The following is a 19,534-nucleotide window of genomic DNA, read 5'->3' on the forward strand; positions in this document are numbered from 1 at the left end:
CCCTCTATACATTATACAATGTAATATTGTGTTGAAATAAACTGCATCTGTTAATGCATCATGTTGACCCTGCATGAATTTTGCAATTAAAAATCCACACAATCTACCCTACTGAAACAGAAAGACAAAGAACCCTAGTTTTTCACAAACACTGTGCTGTTAACAATCCATGTAACAATCTTGCGGGGTGATAAGGTGGGCATTCCTTGCTTACACCTCGCAATATGCATCAGTCCTTTCGAAGATGAAATATAGTTCTGTGTAAAGGGCCAATGAAGCACTCAAGTCCCCAGTCACTAGCAGTCCACCTCTGGTCTATCAGAACAGGTTGGTCTCATGCCAAATACCATACAAATACCATACAAAAGAGTAAAATTATAGAAAGTGGCTTGAAAACCAGAGTTCTAGAGAACAGCTGTAACCATAAATTGGTTATTGGGATGGCAGGCAGCTCTGCCTTGTGACTGCATCATTTAATGTATGTTCCTTTAGGCAATGCTGACTGGACTGCTGCAGAGCTCTGGTCCCCACAGTCTATTTTTGGTGCTGTATCCTATTGACTTTTCCTCCCGAGTCTGTTTGCCACCATCTGGTAACAACACTGTCTGTGCAGAATTCCCACTCACTTCAGCAGGGAATTCTGCTTTTAAAATTAATTTCTGTGATAAAGTCCAAAGTTCAAGGTCTATCACCTCCTGCCCCTGCTTCAGCAACACTTGGGGTCAGCGAAGTCAGTGAGTCTCAAAAAGAAAAAGAAAACACACAAATAAAAAAGCCCTTTCACTGCTGTTGCCTGAAGTGCCACTATCACCGTCTGCAAGGCTACAGAAATCCCGATAATTTATAGTGCTAAGGATTAAAAACTGCCAGACCATTTTAAATTTGGAGTTACAGAACATGAACAAGTTATTTTGTCATTTTCTTGTAAGGAAACAACTAGATGAGAAAAATTTCAGTAACAGAACAGCCCTTACTCCAAGCAAGAGATATTTTGATAGAAGTGGGTAAGGAACAGACAGTATCCCATAATATTATTAGCAGACATGGCCTTTAATTTTTTGCAGTAGCATAATTAAGAGATAATTTTCAGTGGAATGGACCCTACATACCACCATAATGTTAATATGTTAACAAATGTAAAGAAAAACTGCAAATGTTTTTATGTGAATCTATTGAAAGACAATGCATACTTATGTATATGACCCAAATTTCTATTTATTTCAAAATGGAAAGACAATTCTTAAGTATTTACTGTTATTTATGCATATATTTAAAATCTATAGATTTCTGCTTGAAGAATTTACAGACTATGCATCCCTACTGTTATAAACAAGGCTCCTCTTTTTAAAATCATCCCTATAGTGCATTTATGACAATACCACCAACATAAATAAAGCAAAGCAGAACAGCGGAGAGGGAGAAGGAAGACAAACATTACAAGCAGGGCCTTTTTTGCTTAATTTCTGAGTTTAAACCACCAGCCTAATTCTGTTCTGATCTACTCATTTTACCTGTGTAACTTTCTAGAACACAGTATAGGTAGGCGTACTGATAAATAGCAGTAACAGTACAAATAAATTAGGCCAAGATAATTTTAAGTTTTTCTGATGTGTTTGTTTTGGTGGGTGAGACAGAAAGAGATTTGGCAAGAAGGAAAGATGTGTCACCAAGGGAAAGAAGGAAGAAGTCTCAGTAGAAAATAGGGAGGAGGATTTGAGAAACAGAAAGTGAGCAATACCAGAGTCTAGTATAGTCCAGATCAAATGTTTCAAGTAGAAGAGACTGATTTTTTCTACTGCTTGACAGCTGGTAAAACTGGAAGAACATTTATCTGAATTTTAACAGATGTGCACAAGCACTTTTTAAATCTTATAGCAACAAGGTCACAAAGATGACTAGCTTTATCTTAAAAATACTGCATCATGAAGCCTAAATTATTTATACAAGACAGTTTTTAGGGATGTTACACACGGTCAAATCTTGGCCAAGAGCAGCAGAAACAGCATCATCACCCAGGACAGGGCAAGCCCAGCGTCAAGGCCCAGCTGTGGCGGGAGGCCCAGAACCACACAGGGCCTGACTCGGGCCCTCACTGTCACCGGCTGCTCCACAACCTGGCCGGTTCATCGGGAGCCACGACCCGTACACGCACGAGCCAGGCCACCCAACTGACGCATCCCAGAGACCACAGCCAGGCAGCCTGAGGAGCAGGGGCCTGCTCTGAGCGAGGGAGGGCTCAGCACCACCGGAAGGGGAGGGCCAGGGCCGTAGCCCACCGCACCTGTGTGACGCATTGGGCTAAACCTTAGAAGTCGTAAATGAAGAGAAAACCAAAACCAAACCAAACCTTTTGTGCATGCCCTCCTTGCTAATACATGAGGGTTTTTTAAAATTAATTTTCTACAAGCATCAGCCAGTATGTGGCCCATATCCTCAAGTCCAAATCATTTCTAGGACTCTGGCTTGCTAACACAGCTCCATTCTAATTAAAGTTCTGCCATCCCCTAACACTGGAGTTACAGTTTTCTTACAACTCCCTCATTTGCCACACAGACACATCCCTTACCTTGCATGCCGCTGAATATCTAGGCAGCACACTACCACAGAAAGGGAGCTCAGCTCCTCCAAACGCACACCTGGAAACTGGACACTGACACAAAACCCGGGGCGGGAGGTTTCCTTTGTTTGTACCTGGTGTTTTGGCAAGAGAGTGCCCTTCTCCCTGCTGCAATAACCAGCGCTGCTGAAGGCTCACAGGCTTTAGGTGGTCCCACCGGTGACCTTGCAGCGATGCCCGGCGAGGCTCACCCTGCGAGGCACCTGGGACACAAGGGAGCCGCCTCCACCGTGCTTCTCTGTCGGTCGTGGGACAATGGAGGTGAGGCGCTACGAAAAGCCCCACACCCCCGCGGGTGGCCCAGTGACCCCTCTGGTAAGAGGCCGTGGAGGGAGACGGCAAGGGTGGGAAAGCAGGACGGTGGCAGCCTCAGGCTTCCCCACAGCCACAGGGCCATGGGCGGTGGTGGGGAGCAGGCGCGGACACCAGAGGGCAGCAGGTGCGGTGGGTAACGGCTGCAGGACAGCTTTTCACTCATAATGGCTTGTCACAGGCTGCAGACTCACCATGTTGCATGAGGGGCCCTTAGAGGGGCCGCACAGCCCTTGCGAGGCCTGCAGAAGGATACTGCATCCCCATCAACAGCTCTGGCCAGAGCATGCATGTAACAAGGTTATCTAAAAGTAAAAGCTAATTAAACCCAAATCCTCTGATTGTCAGGTCAAGGTACAGCACAAATAGGGTTGGCACCACCTCCATGAAGTGCACTGTAAAGGCGTGTGATCTTTGACCGGGGTGAGGCACTGCAGGAGAACGGCTCTTTGGACTGGGTGTCTCTTGTGCTCACTCTGGACTTCCTTTGAAGGGTGCCATTAGCTGTGATGGCTGTTTTATGATGGGAGATAGCTTTCAGCAAACAGCCTACCCGCTCTCTATTCACATCAGCACCTGAAGGTCAATAGTTACTCAGTACAACTGCAGTGCCCCAGTCCACCTCCTCGGTAACACTTTTTTATTTCCATTCGTTACACTCTTAGGTGATCTCGTTATCTTGTGAGCTCCCTGTATGGCAGGGATGTGCAGTACAGCAATGACTCCAGACAGTGAATTAAAACTGTGCTGAGTAGCATGGCCATGTTTGTTTAATCTGAAAGCTTTTTTGGGAAATGTCCAACACCAAATATTGGCCAGATCCAGTGAATCATTCCCATTACTCTTGTTTGTTTTCTACAGCTAGTCCTAGGGACAACAACCCTCCACACTGAGACAGATGACAACCACAGGATGAACAATTTCCTCCAATGATTGCATCAAGCTCCTCTGTAAGTTACTATTTTCTACAGAAACCACACGCACCAATGAAGTAACTAGATAGTACAGTACTATACTAGTAGCATCTTGCAGTAGAGAAATACAGGGGTAGGGGACATCACGTAGAGAAATGCTGTCACCGGGGCTATCATATGCAAAGACAACCAAATGAAAAACACCACACTGCTTTTGGGTAACCACAATGATACAAGATCTGTGGTTAAGGCCTGTAAGTACTATTGTAATAACAAAAATTAGTAATAAATTATTGTATGTATACTGCAGAAAGCAATCTTCTTCCAGAAAGTTGTTTAGAAATAGACCACTTGTCACCTGCAGTTAGAAAAACATGATCATAGATTTTAATGATGCATTTCTAATGGTGATTAGAGCCATTAAAAACCAGTTGTAATGGTTTCTAATCTATACTTAAAAATCTAACAAGCTGGTGGGCATTTTAATAAAACTTTGTAATTAATATGAAAGTTGGAAGTGATATAGTTCAATGGAAAAGTACCAGACAGGGTGAGCAAAGATGGTGATTGGTTTTTAAAAAAAACCCAAACAACCAAACCAAAACTAAAACCAAGACAGAATGGAGTAGGAGACAAAATAGAGAGAAGGAGAAAAGTTGTTAAATTATTTCGATGGCCTCTAAATTGTCCATTGAATAACAAGTCATGGGGCTTGCATAACACAGGACGTGGAAGTCTTATTGTTCTCATAAAAGTCAGCTCATAAAATTTAGCCAATTAAACCTCTACTGTCTTAACTCTGATGTCTGTCGAACAATGAAATAATTTGTGTATTCTTTATAGATTTATGTGGAGTAGTTGCAAGGGGAGATACAGTAATTGCTCTTGGTGTGCTCTACTTAGAAGAAAAAAACCCTCACCTACACAGAATAGAGAATATTTTTAGGGACAGTCTGAGCACACACAAAATTGTCCCAAGAACTTCAACAATACTCATAATCTTCCTGAAGTGCAGAAAAATATTTTGATTTCTCACATTATGTGAAAACCCTCCCCACAAATCTATATTTAAAAAAAAAAAAGAGCGGCTAACAAAGCAAAACATTCTATTATCTTAGCTATTATGCTTCAGGACAGGATGAGAGAAGCCAACAGCCTGTGACTGATGGCAGTCACACTGCTTAATGAGCTACTGGAAGACACCACCACCAGTCGTTAAGTACAAAAATTATGTAAAAATTACTTACACTTATTCCCCTAATGTTGACAGATACTTGGGTCATAGTATTTACAGACCATACAAGTGATTTACTGAAGAAAAACTCATTTATTTCATGCATCAAGTCAGAGCACAGCACTTTTTGTTTTGTGTCCAGTAAAAGTCCAGTAAAAATATGGAAATACAGAATAACTTACAGAAAATATTTTAAAATATTTCTCTAGTAAAATACCCAAAACTTGTATTCCTCAGAGCACTGGATTTTTGTGGTTGTGTGCTATCCAATCATCTTGTAATGTAATTTCTTAAAATGAAAGCTAAGAACATATTCTGAAGACTTGTAGTTCCTCTCACTCTTAAACATAAATGTTGCTGAGTCATCCTTACTTGATAAACAAATATTTATGTTGCATCTGTGCACAAGTATGGGATAAAATAACATTTTGACTTTTTTTTCTCAGCATCAATAAATCTGAAGAAAACATAAAGCTTCTGAAGCCAAGCTCCCTTAAAATTCGAGAGACACCTTTAGTAAAGCTTTGTCTTTGCTGCAGCAGAGTTACCTAAAGCACTTCGCTATTACTCACTTAAGGGGACTTTTTCCAGTTAGCAGTTGTTTCACTTTTGCTTTCCTCCTCACAGAAAGTCATATGCATTCAGAACATCCATTCTAAAAGAAATTGTATAATATATTGTGAAACTGCTTGGAAGGGGACACATACAGAAAATATCCATAAAAGGACTGTTCTACCATTGGATGCATATATTGCCTCATTAATTTACTGGGGGTCTGCCCATTACATTCTTTCCTTGGCCAATTCATAAGAAAACACACAGATACTTAAAGAGGAACTGTCTCTTCACAGGATCATTCCTAATCTTAATCTGTTATTTTCTCTTTGTTAAAGCAGATGTCCCTAACAGCACGTATAGAGAAATGTTTAAAAATATTAACTGCGCAGTACATTTGAGCTTGCACATGAACTACCTTGGCAAAAAAAAAAGAAATTAACACTATGTAATCAGTTTTGGATAACTCAAGTTTCTTAATTGTAGTAACTTTTTCTAAATGTAAACATGAACAATACTTAAATACTATAGAAATGATCTAATTTCCGATTCCCTTTTAGACATGATTAATTCTTACGTTCTAATTCTGCAGTCTCAAATATAGCCTTAAATAACCTGTCAAACTCCTCCGTGGGTTAAGGTAAGCGCATGTGTAAGTTTTAGTATCAGCAGGAGGACGTTAGTTTTGATGTAAACTGTCATCACATCTAAAGTAGAAACCAAATGCAAGTATACTTTATGACCACATATGTTGCCATACAAAGACATCCTCTGGCTATGATCACTATTTGGTCTGTATACAGCATTGAAATACAGTACAGAGACCAGGAATCCCAATTTATAAGGGCTTTTGGGTAATCTCCATTTATGGAATTTACATGGAATGTTCTAAAAATTTAAAACCTATATAAAATTACAAAATTAATGTATTCTGATAAAACCAAAATTCTACAAAAAGTGTGAAGGCTTTTTCCATCTATAATTACCATTTGAATATTCAACATTTGACATCAAATGCCTGCTGAATATTTGAGACAGATTTTTGGACTATGGGGATGTTGTATGCCAACTTCTAAAGCAACATGAAACTCCTCATCCAGAGTCCAAAAAATGTAGGGAGACCCTAAAAATGTAGCAGAAGCATTTCCGCACACTGATTTCAGTAGTCAAGTTTGTGCAGAAGTGATTCCACTAGATTCATAGGGTACCTTTTTGAGGCAACAGAAACTTGTCACTTCGTAAGCTTTCTGACATTTTCCAGCTCTTCTATGGGTTTCCATTTCTGATGGATTGTTAATAGCTGAAAGAAATTCAAAGGAAAATATGAAAGAAATTAGCAAAATCCCAGTTAGCATTTACTCCACTCCCACCCCCAATATCACACATCAGCTTATTGGTGAAGAAGGGTTTCGAGTAGCTTTATATTTTCCTTTCAGAAATAAGCAAAAATAGCAACCAATGACATATTTAATAATGTGTTGAACAAAATTACTTGTCTATTAAATAAATAATAATGCAAATAATTTTATTTTTTCTTATCTTAGATGCTCTACTAAACTAAGATTTTCTTCCTTCAGGCTGCAGTACTCAGAAACATTCTTAGTCAATTTTGTAATTCAGGAACAAGGCAAGGGTAAACAGCAGTTCCTCTATACTCCAAATTTCCACTGTTATCAATAGAATTGAGTAAATGGATGTTGGGGGGTGGGGAGCACCAGCCAGAAGTACACCATAAATTCAGGATCAGACCTAGAATGTAATAGCTGAATCCCTATCATTAAGTAATACAGGGAAGATACGTGACAAAGTAATGAGTTAAGCAATTCGTTCCACTTTTACATAGATGTGTCAGCTTTACATTTGTTTCCTCATTAATATTTTGCTAGTTCTTACACATTTAGCTAAAGTTATTAATTGTGTTGGAACTATACGCTATTTGCACTGCCTGTATTACATGTACAAATTACCTTCTGAGGCTTGTTAGGATCAACAGTTTCCCACGGTTCTGGATTGCCACTCTTGTTAATGCTTTAAGAGAAGATAAAACAAAACAGGTACTATGTTTTAGGGTGTGATCTTGCACACATTTTTCTTATATGAGCAGTCTATTGTCAGTAGAACTATTCATGCAAGTAAGTAGCTCCCTGAAATGCAAGTTTACAGGTTTGGACATTTTTGTTTTAAATTCTGGGTAGGAATCAATGATGGCTTGCTTTATTTGCAGCTTCTAAAGTATCAAACAGGCCAATGTTGTTCAAGTATAACATGTTATCATAAGAGAAGCAAGCTAAAAAATCAAAACTGAATAAAGACACAGAAAAAGGGGATTCTTACCCTGACAGCTAAAGTGCCTATTCCAATCACTTTATAGTAAATATAAAAATTCCCCAAAGCTTAAAAAGTATAGGACTTAGTTCCAATTATTAGCCAAGTCATTAAAATATTAACTTATTGTAAGTTCATTTTATCAAATGGTGTTCTTTGTATATAAGTAAATAGCCTGGTTGCAACATATCTGCATGTCATCTACGTATCTGGTTATTTAAAATTCTTTGTAAGAACATTTAAAACCTATTACACCTGAGGCAAAGAAAAACCATAATTATTAAATCAAAAGTTAAGAAATAATTTGGTCTATGTTCCAAATTAATTAATTTCTTCAGTATTTACAGTCTGCAGATATCTTAGTTGTTACTAGTAGTCTGGAAAATCCACATAGATTTTGTTGTTGTTGCAAAACATGATGGTCAAATACCTCTGCTGAACACAAAAAGTTAGGGTAAATACCAAGCAATAAGTATTTTGCTTACATCACATCGGATTTGCTGAATAGGGAATAGGCAGAAAAAAAGAGTGCCCCAACTGCTGCAGAGGACACTATTCCAACCAGGGGAATGAGCTGAAAGACATAAAAAGGAGAAAAGACTTGAAGAACGAGTGTCATGGCTACAGAGCCATGAATAGGGAGAGCGAGGGTTCCAAGGAACAAGGAACTAAAGTTATATACCTGTTAAGGTATATTACCTCTGTATTACTATTCACACCATCTCACTTTGCATGAATTTCAACTTACACACGTCCCTCGCTATCACGATTTCCCGTCAGGTGCTCGTTAGTAAATGGGAACCCCTGCGCACCTGCTGGAGCCCACCGGCATCCCCTCGCCGGGGGGTTATCACAGAACCGACATCTCGGACAAACTTACTTCTTTTTTTGCTTTTAGTATCTGGAAGAAGTTCGTGTTCATCCTCGCTACGGCTGCGGACCTGGAACAAACGGTTCCCTGTTACCGCACCCCGAGCCGGGACCCCCCGGACTGCGGGACCCGGGCTCGACCGCCGACCCCGGGGCAGAGGGCACGACGGCTCCGTTACCTGGCAGAGCGGAGAAGGACCGGCAGCACTGCCGACGGGCACTAGCGCCGGGGGACCGTGTCCTCCGCATTATATACACCCAGCAACGGCCGTAAACGCTGCCTGCACCCCACACCCTGTAGGCGGGAGGTCCGCCCCCCGCGCGGGCAGGCGGGCGGGCAGGGCGCCCCCCAGCGGCCGCCGCGGGAAGCCGCCCGCGGGCGAGCAGCGCCCCCTTGCGGCGCGCGTCGGGCAGGCGCAGGCGGCCTCGGTGCGGGCGGTGCCCTTCCCGCAGCTCCTTCGCTCTTGTACTGCAGTACTCAGACCTTGCTTCTCCACTTCTCCTTTGTCTCCTCGTTTGCCCCCTTCGCCAGGCAGCTGCCTAAAGAACAGCGTAGCCAGGCACACACGCGAGGCCTTGCCCTGCCTCTTCTCAGCGCTCAGCAAGGTGCATGTAGTGACCAAAACTGGTGCCCGATGTCACCGTGTCCCCTTTTGTTGCAACCAAAGCTTAACGCCCAGGTTCCCATCACTCTGCTGTGTTAGGCAGCTCCCATCACTTCCCAACACCCCCATCTGAGAAAAACTACCAGGGGCAGGCTGGAGGTGCATGGTGCCAGCAGATGCCTCCCTGTAAATCTGTTTCTCCCTTCCCCTCTTGCCCACAGGAATGCAGTAAGAGGAGGTTGCCTTTACTGCACGCTCTGCTGGCTCCTGAGCAAGAAGGGGACATGACAGGGCACGATTAGCTCTGATGGTCCTTCTAGGGAACAAGTACAGAAGTTAAGCACCATCATCTTTGAAACAAAGGAGCCGACAGCATTTTGCTGTCCTAACAGCTTTCAGATCTGGCAATTCCAAGGCAACACTCTCAAACACTGGAAAGCAAAACAGAGAGTTACCTTCAAGGTTTTCATACTTTATCTCCAGCACTGCTGCTCAGAAAACTTTAGGAAGTTCACTGGCACTGGCCTACTTGTTGCCAGCAATAAAGCAGCAGGATGGTCCTTCCTTAGGAAATGGTGATCAGAGCCACCAAGCTGTAGGACAGTCGTTTATATCTGAACCCTTTCCTAAGTTACAACAGCTTCTACTACTCCCCTTTGCCCTCCGCAGTCACCAACTGCCTTGGAACTTCCTTTCATGATCCATCTCACTGTAAACCACACTGCAGTGCGGTCCCTAGGGTCCCTGTTATGGGAAAGAAATATTTGTTAATGGGTTTATAACTTAAGAACCTCAGCTGAAATAAGAAACTATTTTTGACAGTGGAGTATTTTGTTTACAAGCATTTTCATGGGGAAAAGGAAAAAATAATTAAAAACTTCCTACCCTGGTGAGTTAAAATGCACGCTTACATACATGTAGTAACAGTTTCCTTTGACATATCTATGTATTATAGAAGACAACCTACCAAAATACATTGACAAAGAATGGTTGGGTGGGGAAAAGAATTCTGCAGAAATGGTTATAAAGCAAACTCCCTTCCCTAAAGAAGAAATTATTATAGTTTGAATCAATTACAGACGATTAGTATCTGCTAACTCAATCCAAATGTTTGTACAGTAAGCAATAACTGATCTAAAATTATGCCAAAGAACCCAGGCTCCCAAATTTACAAGAGGGTATTAAACACTGACAAACTTTTCACTGCCACTATATTCTGTAATCTGCTTGTAAGAAAGCAAGTCTGTAGATAATGCATATATAAAACACCTTAACGTTTCATATTTTCATATGATATGGGACTTACTTCCTCCTATTTAACATTCTGAAAGCTTTTCTATTTTTCAAGTATTCACTATCCTTTGGAGACTTCACAACACATTTTAAATTAAATATTCTTATTGTGCCAGTGTTTGTACTGAAAAGTAGGAAATCTACAGTAACACTAAGCTGTTCCACAGTGCTTTATCTAAGTATCTCAATGACTCGTTTCCTCAGATGGAAACCTAGACAAAGCAAAAAAAGATTTTATTCTCCATTACTGAAATCACAGATTTTTCACAAGCGAAATTTTACTGTGTTTCATACACACTGAAAACTACAGTAAGTACAGTATTAAGAAGCAGGAAAGATGTAAGCCATTGCAAAATCTTTGTAATATATTTAAAAATACCTATGCTACATCACTCCTTTTTGATTCAAGAGGATAATTCTTGATTATAAAATTTTTCATAAAACTCCAAGTCTTTTATGTTTAAGGATGGTTTTACAGTCTTCAACGATTTTACAAAATGCTCGTGTTTTACAGCAGTTGCTTCAAGTCCATTCTCTTGCAGTGCCAACAAAGCAGCCTTTAAAAGAAAAAAAAAGAAACAACTTGAAGTGCTTATGTTTTAAGTTGCAAAGAAGTTATTGCAAGTATTCTAAAATATTTTACATGAAACAGAATTTTAAGTAAAGCATCTGAAAACAGCATTATATAATTTATGGTTATTTAACAATAAACATCCAATAAGATTACTGTAACTTTTTCATTCACTTTTTTGTCTGGATTAGACAACAGATCCTTGATCACTTCTATATATGGATTTTCTTCCTAGTCTTCTCTCTTTTATACAACTTATCTCAAACACTTACAGATTTCCCCTCTCAATTTTTTTTCTCTCTAGTCTTGACAGTACATCCTAATTTCAGCTAAAAATGCTGCAGTTGCTTGCAGTACACAGAACACAATTCATCTAGATGGGAGCTTGGATTAGAAAGGGCCATGTGAAGCAAAGGGTAGTACAGGTCCTTAATTTCTAGTAAATTATCACAGAAAAAAAAACAAATGAGAATAAAGGGTTAAAGAATTAACCCTTGTTCAGTTCTTCAGTTTTACCCATTCTCTTTCTATTTCCATCACAAACTGTGAAAGAATCCATAGTACAGATGGCTTGGCAACATCTATGAGTTAGGTCTCTTTTCACTGAAAGGTTTCATTTACTGTTTACTTCACAGATTAACCATGAATATTTCTTACCTCCTTGCACAGATTTTCAATATCAGCTCCAGAGAAGAGGTCTGTTAGGACTGCCACATCTTGTAATGACACATCAGTATCTAATGGAATTTTTTCTGTGCAGATTTTCAAAATGGAAAGCCTTCCCTGTAAATTGGTGCATATTATACAAGAAAACAAACAAGCCAATAATTAATCCCTCTCCAAAGCAGTACCGAATTTGAAATTAGAACTAAGGAAAATCCCAAAGAGTACCAAAACCACATGTTTTTGGTGGAAGCGTGAATAAAGTGCTACTAATGGAGATAATACTTACTCTTATGGTTACCTCATATATTAAAACTCTGCTATTCACAGTTACTCATTACCCAATATAAACACAGTATTTTAGACTGAAGAGTTCATATTTGGCCTGCTTTGGGTCAAATCTTTTTTTTTGGGAAGCTCAGGACAAGCAGCTACATTACCCTTGGGAACAGGGCACAAGAATGATTTGAAGCAAGGACAGACAACTTGTTATGGTACTTCCTAAATTGCACCTTGATTTTGTAAATACAGAATTATTACAGATATTGTCAATTTTCTATATGCAATAGTGTAACTACATACACTGGTTAAATGTTACTGCTGTTTAAATAACAAATGCAGTTACTCCTTTTTAAGCTTCTTCATTGAGTTTGGTGACTGATCTTCAGTGAATCATCCATCAGTTGTTAAATATATTACAGGAATATGCCCCCTTTGCTCTTAAAGTATGCTGGCAATTAATATCTCTCCATTTACAGCCACATATGAATTTGTAATACATCACCTTCAGATCTGGAGGTGGAATATAGATCACCTTGTCAAGCCTTCCAGGACGCAATAAGGCATCATCCAACATATCTGGTCTATTTGTTGCAGCAACTACCATGAAATCTTTGTTCAAAGTTTCCTGAAACTCTAGCTGAGTAAGAGATGATATCAATAAATTAGTGCAACACGGTTGATAGGTATTATCTAAAGATATGAGTTAACTACTAATGAGAAAAGGGGAAGGGTGAAAAGGTGATGTATCTTTACATGTAGTTATTTTCAATACTAATATTTCTTTTGATCTTGAGGTAAAAAATGCCTCGGTGCAGGTCAGATCAGATGACAAGGAAGAAATATAGTTAGTATCTGCCTTGAAAATAAGTACAGACTTTTATTTGGCCAATTTGTAACAAATTTATAAGCAAAAATTCAGTATTCTACAATTCTGAAAGTGTTTTCCTCAATTTTCCCCCAGAGAGTATCATAATACGAAGACTGAAATTTAACTGCAGAAAATCTAAATATTAAATATTGTAAACAATTCACTGAAAAGTCCAGATGCAAGTTTTCATTTAAGTAAGTAACTGATCATAACTGTACTGGTTTTGTAGCAAGTACGTATGACAATGCACTGGAAATAAAGTATGGGAAATGCTTATAAAAAGTAAGTTCAGGAAGGAACTGTATAATAGTAAAAAGAGCACAAAGTCTAAAAAATTACCTTAGTGTCAAGCAAGAGGATTTTTGTGACCAAAGATAAACACCAACTAGTAATGCTCATTAGCCAGTGTAGGTATTTTGTTCAAAAAACAAAGTCTCATTGAGGAACGGTGTATGTAAAAACAGTTAGCAGCCTATATATGGTATTTTCTAAAAACTAGAAATTATGACACAGTAGAAAAGCATCTTGCATATTTTTAAGCTTGAGGATTTTAAGTTTAAGAAGTGTGAATGCCAACAACTAAAATTTCTGGAACAACTGTACAGCATTTATCATTCTTCCTATATGGAAAAAGGAACATAAATACCTTTCTTTCCTCATCACTTTGTTCTTGACATTGACCCTCAAGCTGTAGTTTGCTTCCTCTTCTTTCTGTGACTTTCAGCCCAATCCCATCCAACTCATTGAGAAGAACAGAAAGAACCCGCTCTGAGACACCATGGCCACTTCGGCCCTGTGATCGAGATCCCAAGATAGAATCAATCTCATCTAGGAATATTATTGCTGGAGTATTTGCTCTTGCTTGGCGAAAAACCTTTTAAAATATTAATAAAGTAAAACATCATTGCATACATGCTATCACATAAGGTGAAAACTCCTATTTACATATACTCTGTATTTTAATTACTTAACTTTAAAGATACCTTCATAAAGATTCACAAGAGCTGTTCTGGCTTATGTTTACTATTACATTCTGCTTCTTATTTAAATTCTTAAGTGAACTGAAAACAAAAGGATAGAAATACTTTCAAAGTTTAAAACTGGTATAATTTTAGGGCTAGATTCTCAGTTTATATAAATGTGAATCTGTAAACCATTTCTATTTAACAATCAGATGAGAGCTTTGACTATAATCTTTTCAATAACAAAATTTAGGCCTAACTAGTACTTTACAAAAATCAAGCAAAAATAGAGACCTTATACAAATTAAAAACTGTACCTGAGACAAAATTTTCTCTGAATCTCCAACGTAAGGTGAGAAAAGGTCAGCACCACTTACAGACAGAAAGGAACAGTGAGAACTTGTGGCCACAGCCCTCACCAGTGTGGTTTTGGCACACCCTGATGGCCCGTAGAGAAGAATACCCTTCGGATGAGACAGGCCCATCCTAGCAAACGCCTGAGGAAATTTCATAGGCCACTCAATACTCTGTCAATACATCAAAAAGGGATGAAATTCTTAGTAACAAAAGCAGAGTTCACAGGCAATCAATAAAATTGCTGAGCACATTATTTCCTCTCCTTGGTACAAACATTAATTTGAAATCACAGAATATTGTCTTACTTCATATGATGCTCCCCTTCTTAAAGTTTCCTCTCCGTCTCAAACAGAACAAAAGGCAATCCTCAAGAGATGATACGCAAGAGCCATCTCTGGCTACAAACTGAGGAACGGACAAATTATCTGGCTACAAGTTAAGTGTTTTTCAGCTATCACCAAACATGCTTATTTTTCCATGATACTATGCTTGATGGTGATATCTTGTGACTGGAACATTTCTAACTCACAAACATTGTAATAATGTAGTATAGCAAATGTTTAAAATATAATTTATAATCAGGTAATTTGCAAAATAATTCATTTCCATAATGCAGCATACAGAACACCTTGGAGGATGTGGGTATTACAAACCAGCTGTTTATCTAAATTTGTTTTATACGCTACCTGTTTTAACTTTAATTTCACATCTTCAAGACCACCAATTTGCTCCCAAGTGACAGGTTTACACTCTGTTAGTCCAATTGCACTTCGAAAAGAGGATGGTTGAATTTTTTTAAAAGCTTCTTGGAAATCTGCCATGTTAATCACCGTTTCAGCTGAATCCTGAAGAAACCCAGATAAAGCATATTAACAATATTTTAACATAATAACTTATAATGCTTCATTATTATGCACATTTCAGGCCAAATGCAACTGATAAAGAAGTAAATTCTTGCCCTAACAAGCTTAAGCACTTCAGACACAAAGACATAACACAAAGTAGAATGTACTCTCTTTAATGGCAAGTTTTTTACACAGGAAAAAACAGTTTTAACAGAAATTAATGTTTTAGAGAGAACTGTTTCTTTTCCCTAAATTATAGCTCCATTACACTGTGATCTGCTAAATCAAATGTTTGCTAGTTTCAGGGTTACTACACACCAAATCCTAGAATCTCTTGAATACAAATAAAAATATTCTAACATCCATTTTCACAACATACTGGAGAAAGTAAGGCACTTTATCTCAAACAGGCTATAAAATACCATTATTAAACTACAGATGCAGTAACAAAACTAAGAGGTATTTTACAAAGCTGTTTGCAGTTTTCAAGACAAGCAGGCCATCTACTTATTAATTATTTTAATTTGTCCATCTATTTTTTTTCTGGGTTACCAGGCTATAATTATTTTATTATTTTCAATATTTGTAAGGTATCTGGAGAAGATGGAAGTTCTAGAAATATGATACTCTCTTTTTTCCTACCCCTGAGTGAAGACAGAGGGTTCTACCATTCTCTGTAGGTGCTCTGACTCTGGAAATTTTGCAAATATGGCTTTAAATTTCCGCTCAGCCATTCCAGATGAAAAACCACAGCAAACATATATCTCCCAATTTTTGTAAAAGTCAGAATAAAGAAGATTAAGAAATAGTTATTGTAGATATGGAATTAGAGAATTGCTAAGAAGTTAAATTTCTGCACACTGGGGAGTTGTATATGTTGTGTCTACAACATTATATCCAGCCATACAACCCAAATGATAATAGATATTATCACTAGCGTTTACATATTTATGTATCAACCTAAACTTTAATTTTCAGTTATTATTAAGAAGTAGAATTCTAAATTGCTGATAGCTTCAGAGAGCTTTGGTGGACTTTATAGTTTAGTTTGCCAAAAAAGACTAAAATCTCTGCTTTGCACAATCCTAAAAAGATAAGGATGATAAGGATGAGGATAAAAACTTTTGGCAAAGCTTTTCACCCAGAAAGGAGAAAATAATCTTTTCAGGTGAAAACTGAAAGGAGTAGTGAAATGGCATATTTATGTTTATAAAACACTTGATATTTTTCAGTATTTTAATTTGTGAGTTCTTCAACTTGTTGAGCTTTTCAAGTAAAGCCGAGTATTAATGGGGAAAGGGCGGTACATACATTAATTTCTTCTTGACTAATTTGCAATCATACCAAAGAGCTGCGGAACACAGCCTGCATAGCAGCTTCTCTGCAGAGTGCTGTAAGGTCAGCTCCAACATACCCAGTTGTCATTTCTGCCAGTTTAACCAAATCAACGTCTGTAGAAATCGGCATACTAGATGTAAGCAACTGCAGGATGGATCTTCTCTGTGTAAGTGTTGGGGTCCCAATAATAACCTAAACCAAATACAATAAACAAATTGTAAGTAGATATTTTTCTATATTCCTCTTATTTTATAGACGTAAGCAAGCAACTTTGTCTCTGCTTTATACTGCTTACTGAAGATTTATACATACTTTTACTGCAACTAAAGAATTTTACAAGAAACTTATTAGCAGCACTATACAAATGACAAATATTTAAATGTATTTTAAAGACATTTATACTTACTTTCTAAGCGAAGAGTGTTTGTATAAACAGTTGTTCATAAGACACTGTCAGCTAGTGTCCATCAAGTCCTATCTTAAGGTCATTTCAACATAAGACACAACACTGAAATAATAATTTCCTTGCATCACAAGGACTGCATTAGATTAATCCAAAAGAAAAAAATCAGTTAGATAAACATTCATATATTATTAAAACCCTGGTAAAATGCCACCATAAAATGCATTTCAACAATCTATAAATCCTGTAAAACAATTAAAATTATAATTGTGAAAGTATTAAAGAACTTGACTAAACTGGATGACCCAGGAGTGCATTTAGCCAGCAAAATAAACAATGCAACCAAAAGCATTGTGTGTTGCATAACTCTTTTGACCATTAGGCTAGCAGAAGTTTTCCAGAGTAGACCTAGCCTCTGTTACTGAAATCTGAATATAATTTTTGATACAACAGGTTACTAGTTCTCTGTCACAACAAACTTTTAAGGAGAGATACATAAACCTTCAACCTGGATTTTAAATGAGGAAAATCTGTGTCTGTAATGCTAAGCATCTGTAAGCAAAAGAACACCCTCAAGAACGGGTCCATGTCTTTATTATAAAGAAGAATAAAGAGTCCCCTTGTCTGTTTTCAAATATTTGGAGCTCTTGGTATCCTGAGTAAAATGTGCTCCCTACCTTACCCAAGCTGCAGCAAGCTAAAGAAACAGGACATGTCTCAAGCCTGTAGAATCCCACTACGAAACATGATTAGTAGACATTAAAAAAAACCCAAACCCAACTTTATTAACTGCCCCCTGCTCCACCTCAAAAAGGAAAGAAAAAAGAGAGTGTATGAATAACGGGTTTGCTTACCTCTCTGTCAAATCTGCCAGGTCTTCTCAGGGCAGGGTCTAAGGCATCAGGCCTGTTTGTTGCTGCTATAATGACCATCTTACCCTCACTACCTACACCGTCCAGAAGTGTTAGCAACTGAGCAACAATACGATCTTCAGGAGCATTGTTTGAACTTCCTCGCTTTGGACATAAAGAGTCAACTTCATCAATAAAGAGAATGGTTGGGCCTTCATATGACATGTCTCTGCCCTTTTCAAAGACTCTTCGCAAATTCTCTTCACCTTCTCCTGGTCTTGAACCATAGAGGGCTGGGCCACTGATGCAAAGCAGATACGCACCCACTTCTTTTGCTACTGCCTTTACAAGAAGAGTTTTCCCTACACCTGGGGGCCCTATTAATAGCACTCCGTTAGGGACAGAAAGCCCTAGCTTCTTAAAAGTTTTTGGAAAGCGGAAAGGCAGATCAATAATTTCTTTCAAAGACTTTCCCACATCATCTAGTCCTGCAATTGAAGTTTTTGCAGCGTCTTCAGATAAATGCCTGTACCATTCAAAAGTGACCACCTCCTTAATTTTTATGCTTGTTTGTGGGGTTATCAGTCCAGCTTCATCCACCGAAGGGTCTACAGACAGTATTTCAACATGCACCACGGGATTTTCGAGATTTGGGGCAACAGTAACAATGTAATGAAGTGAAACATAAACATTCCTTAGTAGTTCTCTGATTGTCTCCTGCAACACTGCTCTGGAAGTTGACTTTTTCAGTGCAGAGCTCTTAAGGACCACTTTCACAGTCGCCTTTTTTAACTGGCGATACGCCAGAAGCTCCAGCTGGCCGACATTCAGCGTGAGGCCCGCCAGGTCCCTCACAGTCACCCCCGCGGTTCTGCAGGTCAGATCCACCTGCAGGTACCCGTCCGCCAAATCGTGCCTGGGCCACGCCGTGCACAAGCAGCAGCCGGTAGGCAGCGAGATCCTCAGCGGGGCGCCGATCCTGGCCCCCAGGAAGGACAGGGCGGCAGGCCCTATCCTGCACCTCTGGGTGCCCTCATCTCCCGGGTCCAGGGGGAGCAGCTTTAAGGCTGCCGCCTCCATCGCGGTCTTGCGCGGCGCTTCCTCCGCGGGGGAGAGCAACAACCCCCCTCCTCTGCGCGGCCCCGTCCAGCCCCTTACTCACCCCGCCTCGCCCTCCCGCAGGCCGCCCGCTCCGCCAGCCCCCACCGCTAACCGCGCGGGGCAGCTCCCGCCATACGGCCCCGCCGCGCAGGCGCCACCGCCGAGCACGCGCAGTGGGAGGCAGCGCGCGGGGCGGGGCGGGGCGGGGCGGGGCGGGGCACGGCACCGCCCTCCCTCATGTGCCCGCCTCCGCCGCCGCGGAGGGCGCTGCTTTTGGGAGGGCTGGCAAAGGCTGCCCGTGAGGTAAAGGCTGGCTGCTAGGGACGGGCTGCCCTGCTGCGAGCGCTCTCTCGACCTCTGATACCCTCTTCCCACAGACTAAGTGGATTGATCTCCCTTCTCGCTGCCACTCGGCTTGTTCTCCACAAAGCTGTCTTGGCGGGGCTCGCTTCGTCTCCCTCGCTTCGTCTCCCTCGCTTCGTCTCCCTCGCTTCGTCTCCCTCGCTTCGTCTCCCTCGCTTCGTCTCCCTCGCTTCGTCTCCCTCGCTTCGTCTCCCTCGCTTCGTCT

The 19,534-nt window shown here is 40.0% G+C and overlaps 2 protein-coding genes across 6 annotated transcripts; both read right to left on the minus strand.

Annotated features, from left to right (window-relative positions):
• Positions 1-4,055: 4,055 nt before the first annotated feature.
• Positions 4,056-9,117, minus strand: C11H15orf48 (chromosome 11 C15orf48 homolog). 3 transcript variants are annotated; one of them, XM_074880697.1, is made up of 6 exons: positions 9,007-9,117; positions 8,838-8,898; positions 8,443-8,531; positions 7,600-7,660; positions 6,841-6,932; positions 4,056-4,201 (listed from the first exon to the last, which is right to left on the minus strand). In XM_074880697.1, the coding sequence occupies exons 2-5, from the start codon at positions 8,877-8,879 to the stop codon at positions 6,864-6,866; spliced, it is 261 nt and encodes an 86-aa protein (XP_074736798.1). In that variant the 5' UTR covers positions 8,880-8,898; positions 9,007-9,117; the 3' UTR covers positions 4,056-4,201; positions 6,841-6,863. The 3 variants fall into 3 exon arrangements, with proteins under 3 accessions (XP_074736798.1, XP_074736796.1, XP_074736795.1); XM_074880695.1 differs by lacking the exon at positions 4,056-4,201 and adding an exon at positions 5,151-5,732; XM_074880694.1 differs by lacking the exon at positions 4,056-4,201 and having other exon boundaries at positions 5,151-6,932.
• Positions 9,118-10,936: 1,819 nt separating this feature from the next.
• On the minus strand, positions 10,937-19,031 carry AFG2B (AFG2 AAA ATPase homolog B). 3 transcript variants are annotated; one of them, XM_074880899.1, is made up of 8 exons: positions 17,869-19,031; positions 16,618-16,803; positions 15,115-15,273; positions 14,389-14,598; positions 13,756-13,902; positions 12,744-12,878; positions 11,954-12,079; positions 10,937-11,282 (listed from the first exon to the last, which is right to left on the minus strand). In XM_074880899.1, the coding sequence occupies exons 1-8, from the start codon at positions 18,943-18,945 to the stop codon at positions 11,130-11,132; spliced, it is 2,193 nt and encodes a 730-aa protein (XP_074737000.1). In that variant the 5' UTR covers positions 18,946-19,031; the 3' UTR covers positions 10,937-11,129. The 3 variants fall into 3 exon arrangements, with proteins under 3 accessions (XP_074737000.1, XP_074736999.1, XP_074736997.1); XM_074880898.1 differs by having other exon boundaries at positions 12,774-12,878; positions 13,756-13,983; XM_074880896.1 differs by having other exon boundaries at positions 13,756-13,983; positions 17,869-19,030.
• Between the last annotated feature and the right edge of the window lie 503 nt (positions 19,032-19,534).

Source organism: Strix uralensis, chromosome 11 (genome assembly GCF_047716275.1).
Source record: "Strix uralensis isolate ZFMK-TIS-50842 chromosome 11, bStrUra1, whole genome shotgun sequence".
NCBI lineage: Eukaryota > Metazoa > Chordata > Aves > Strigiformes > Strigidae > Strix > Strix uralensis.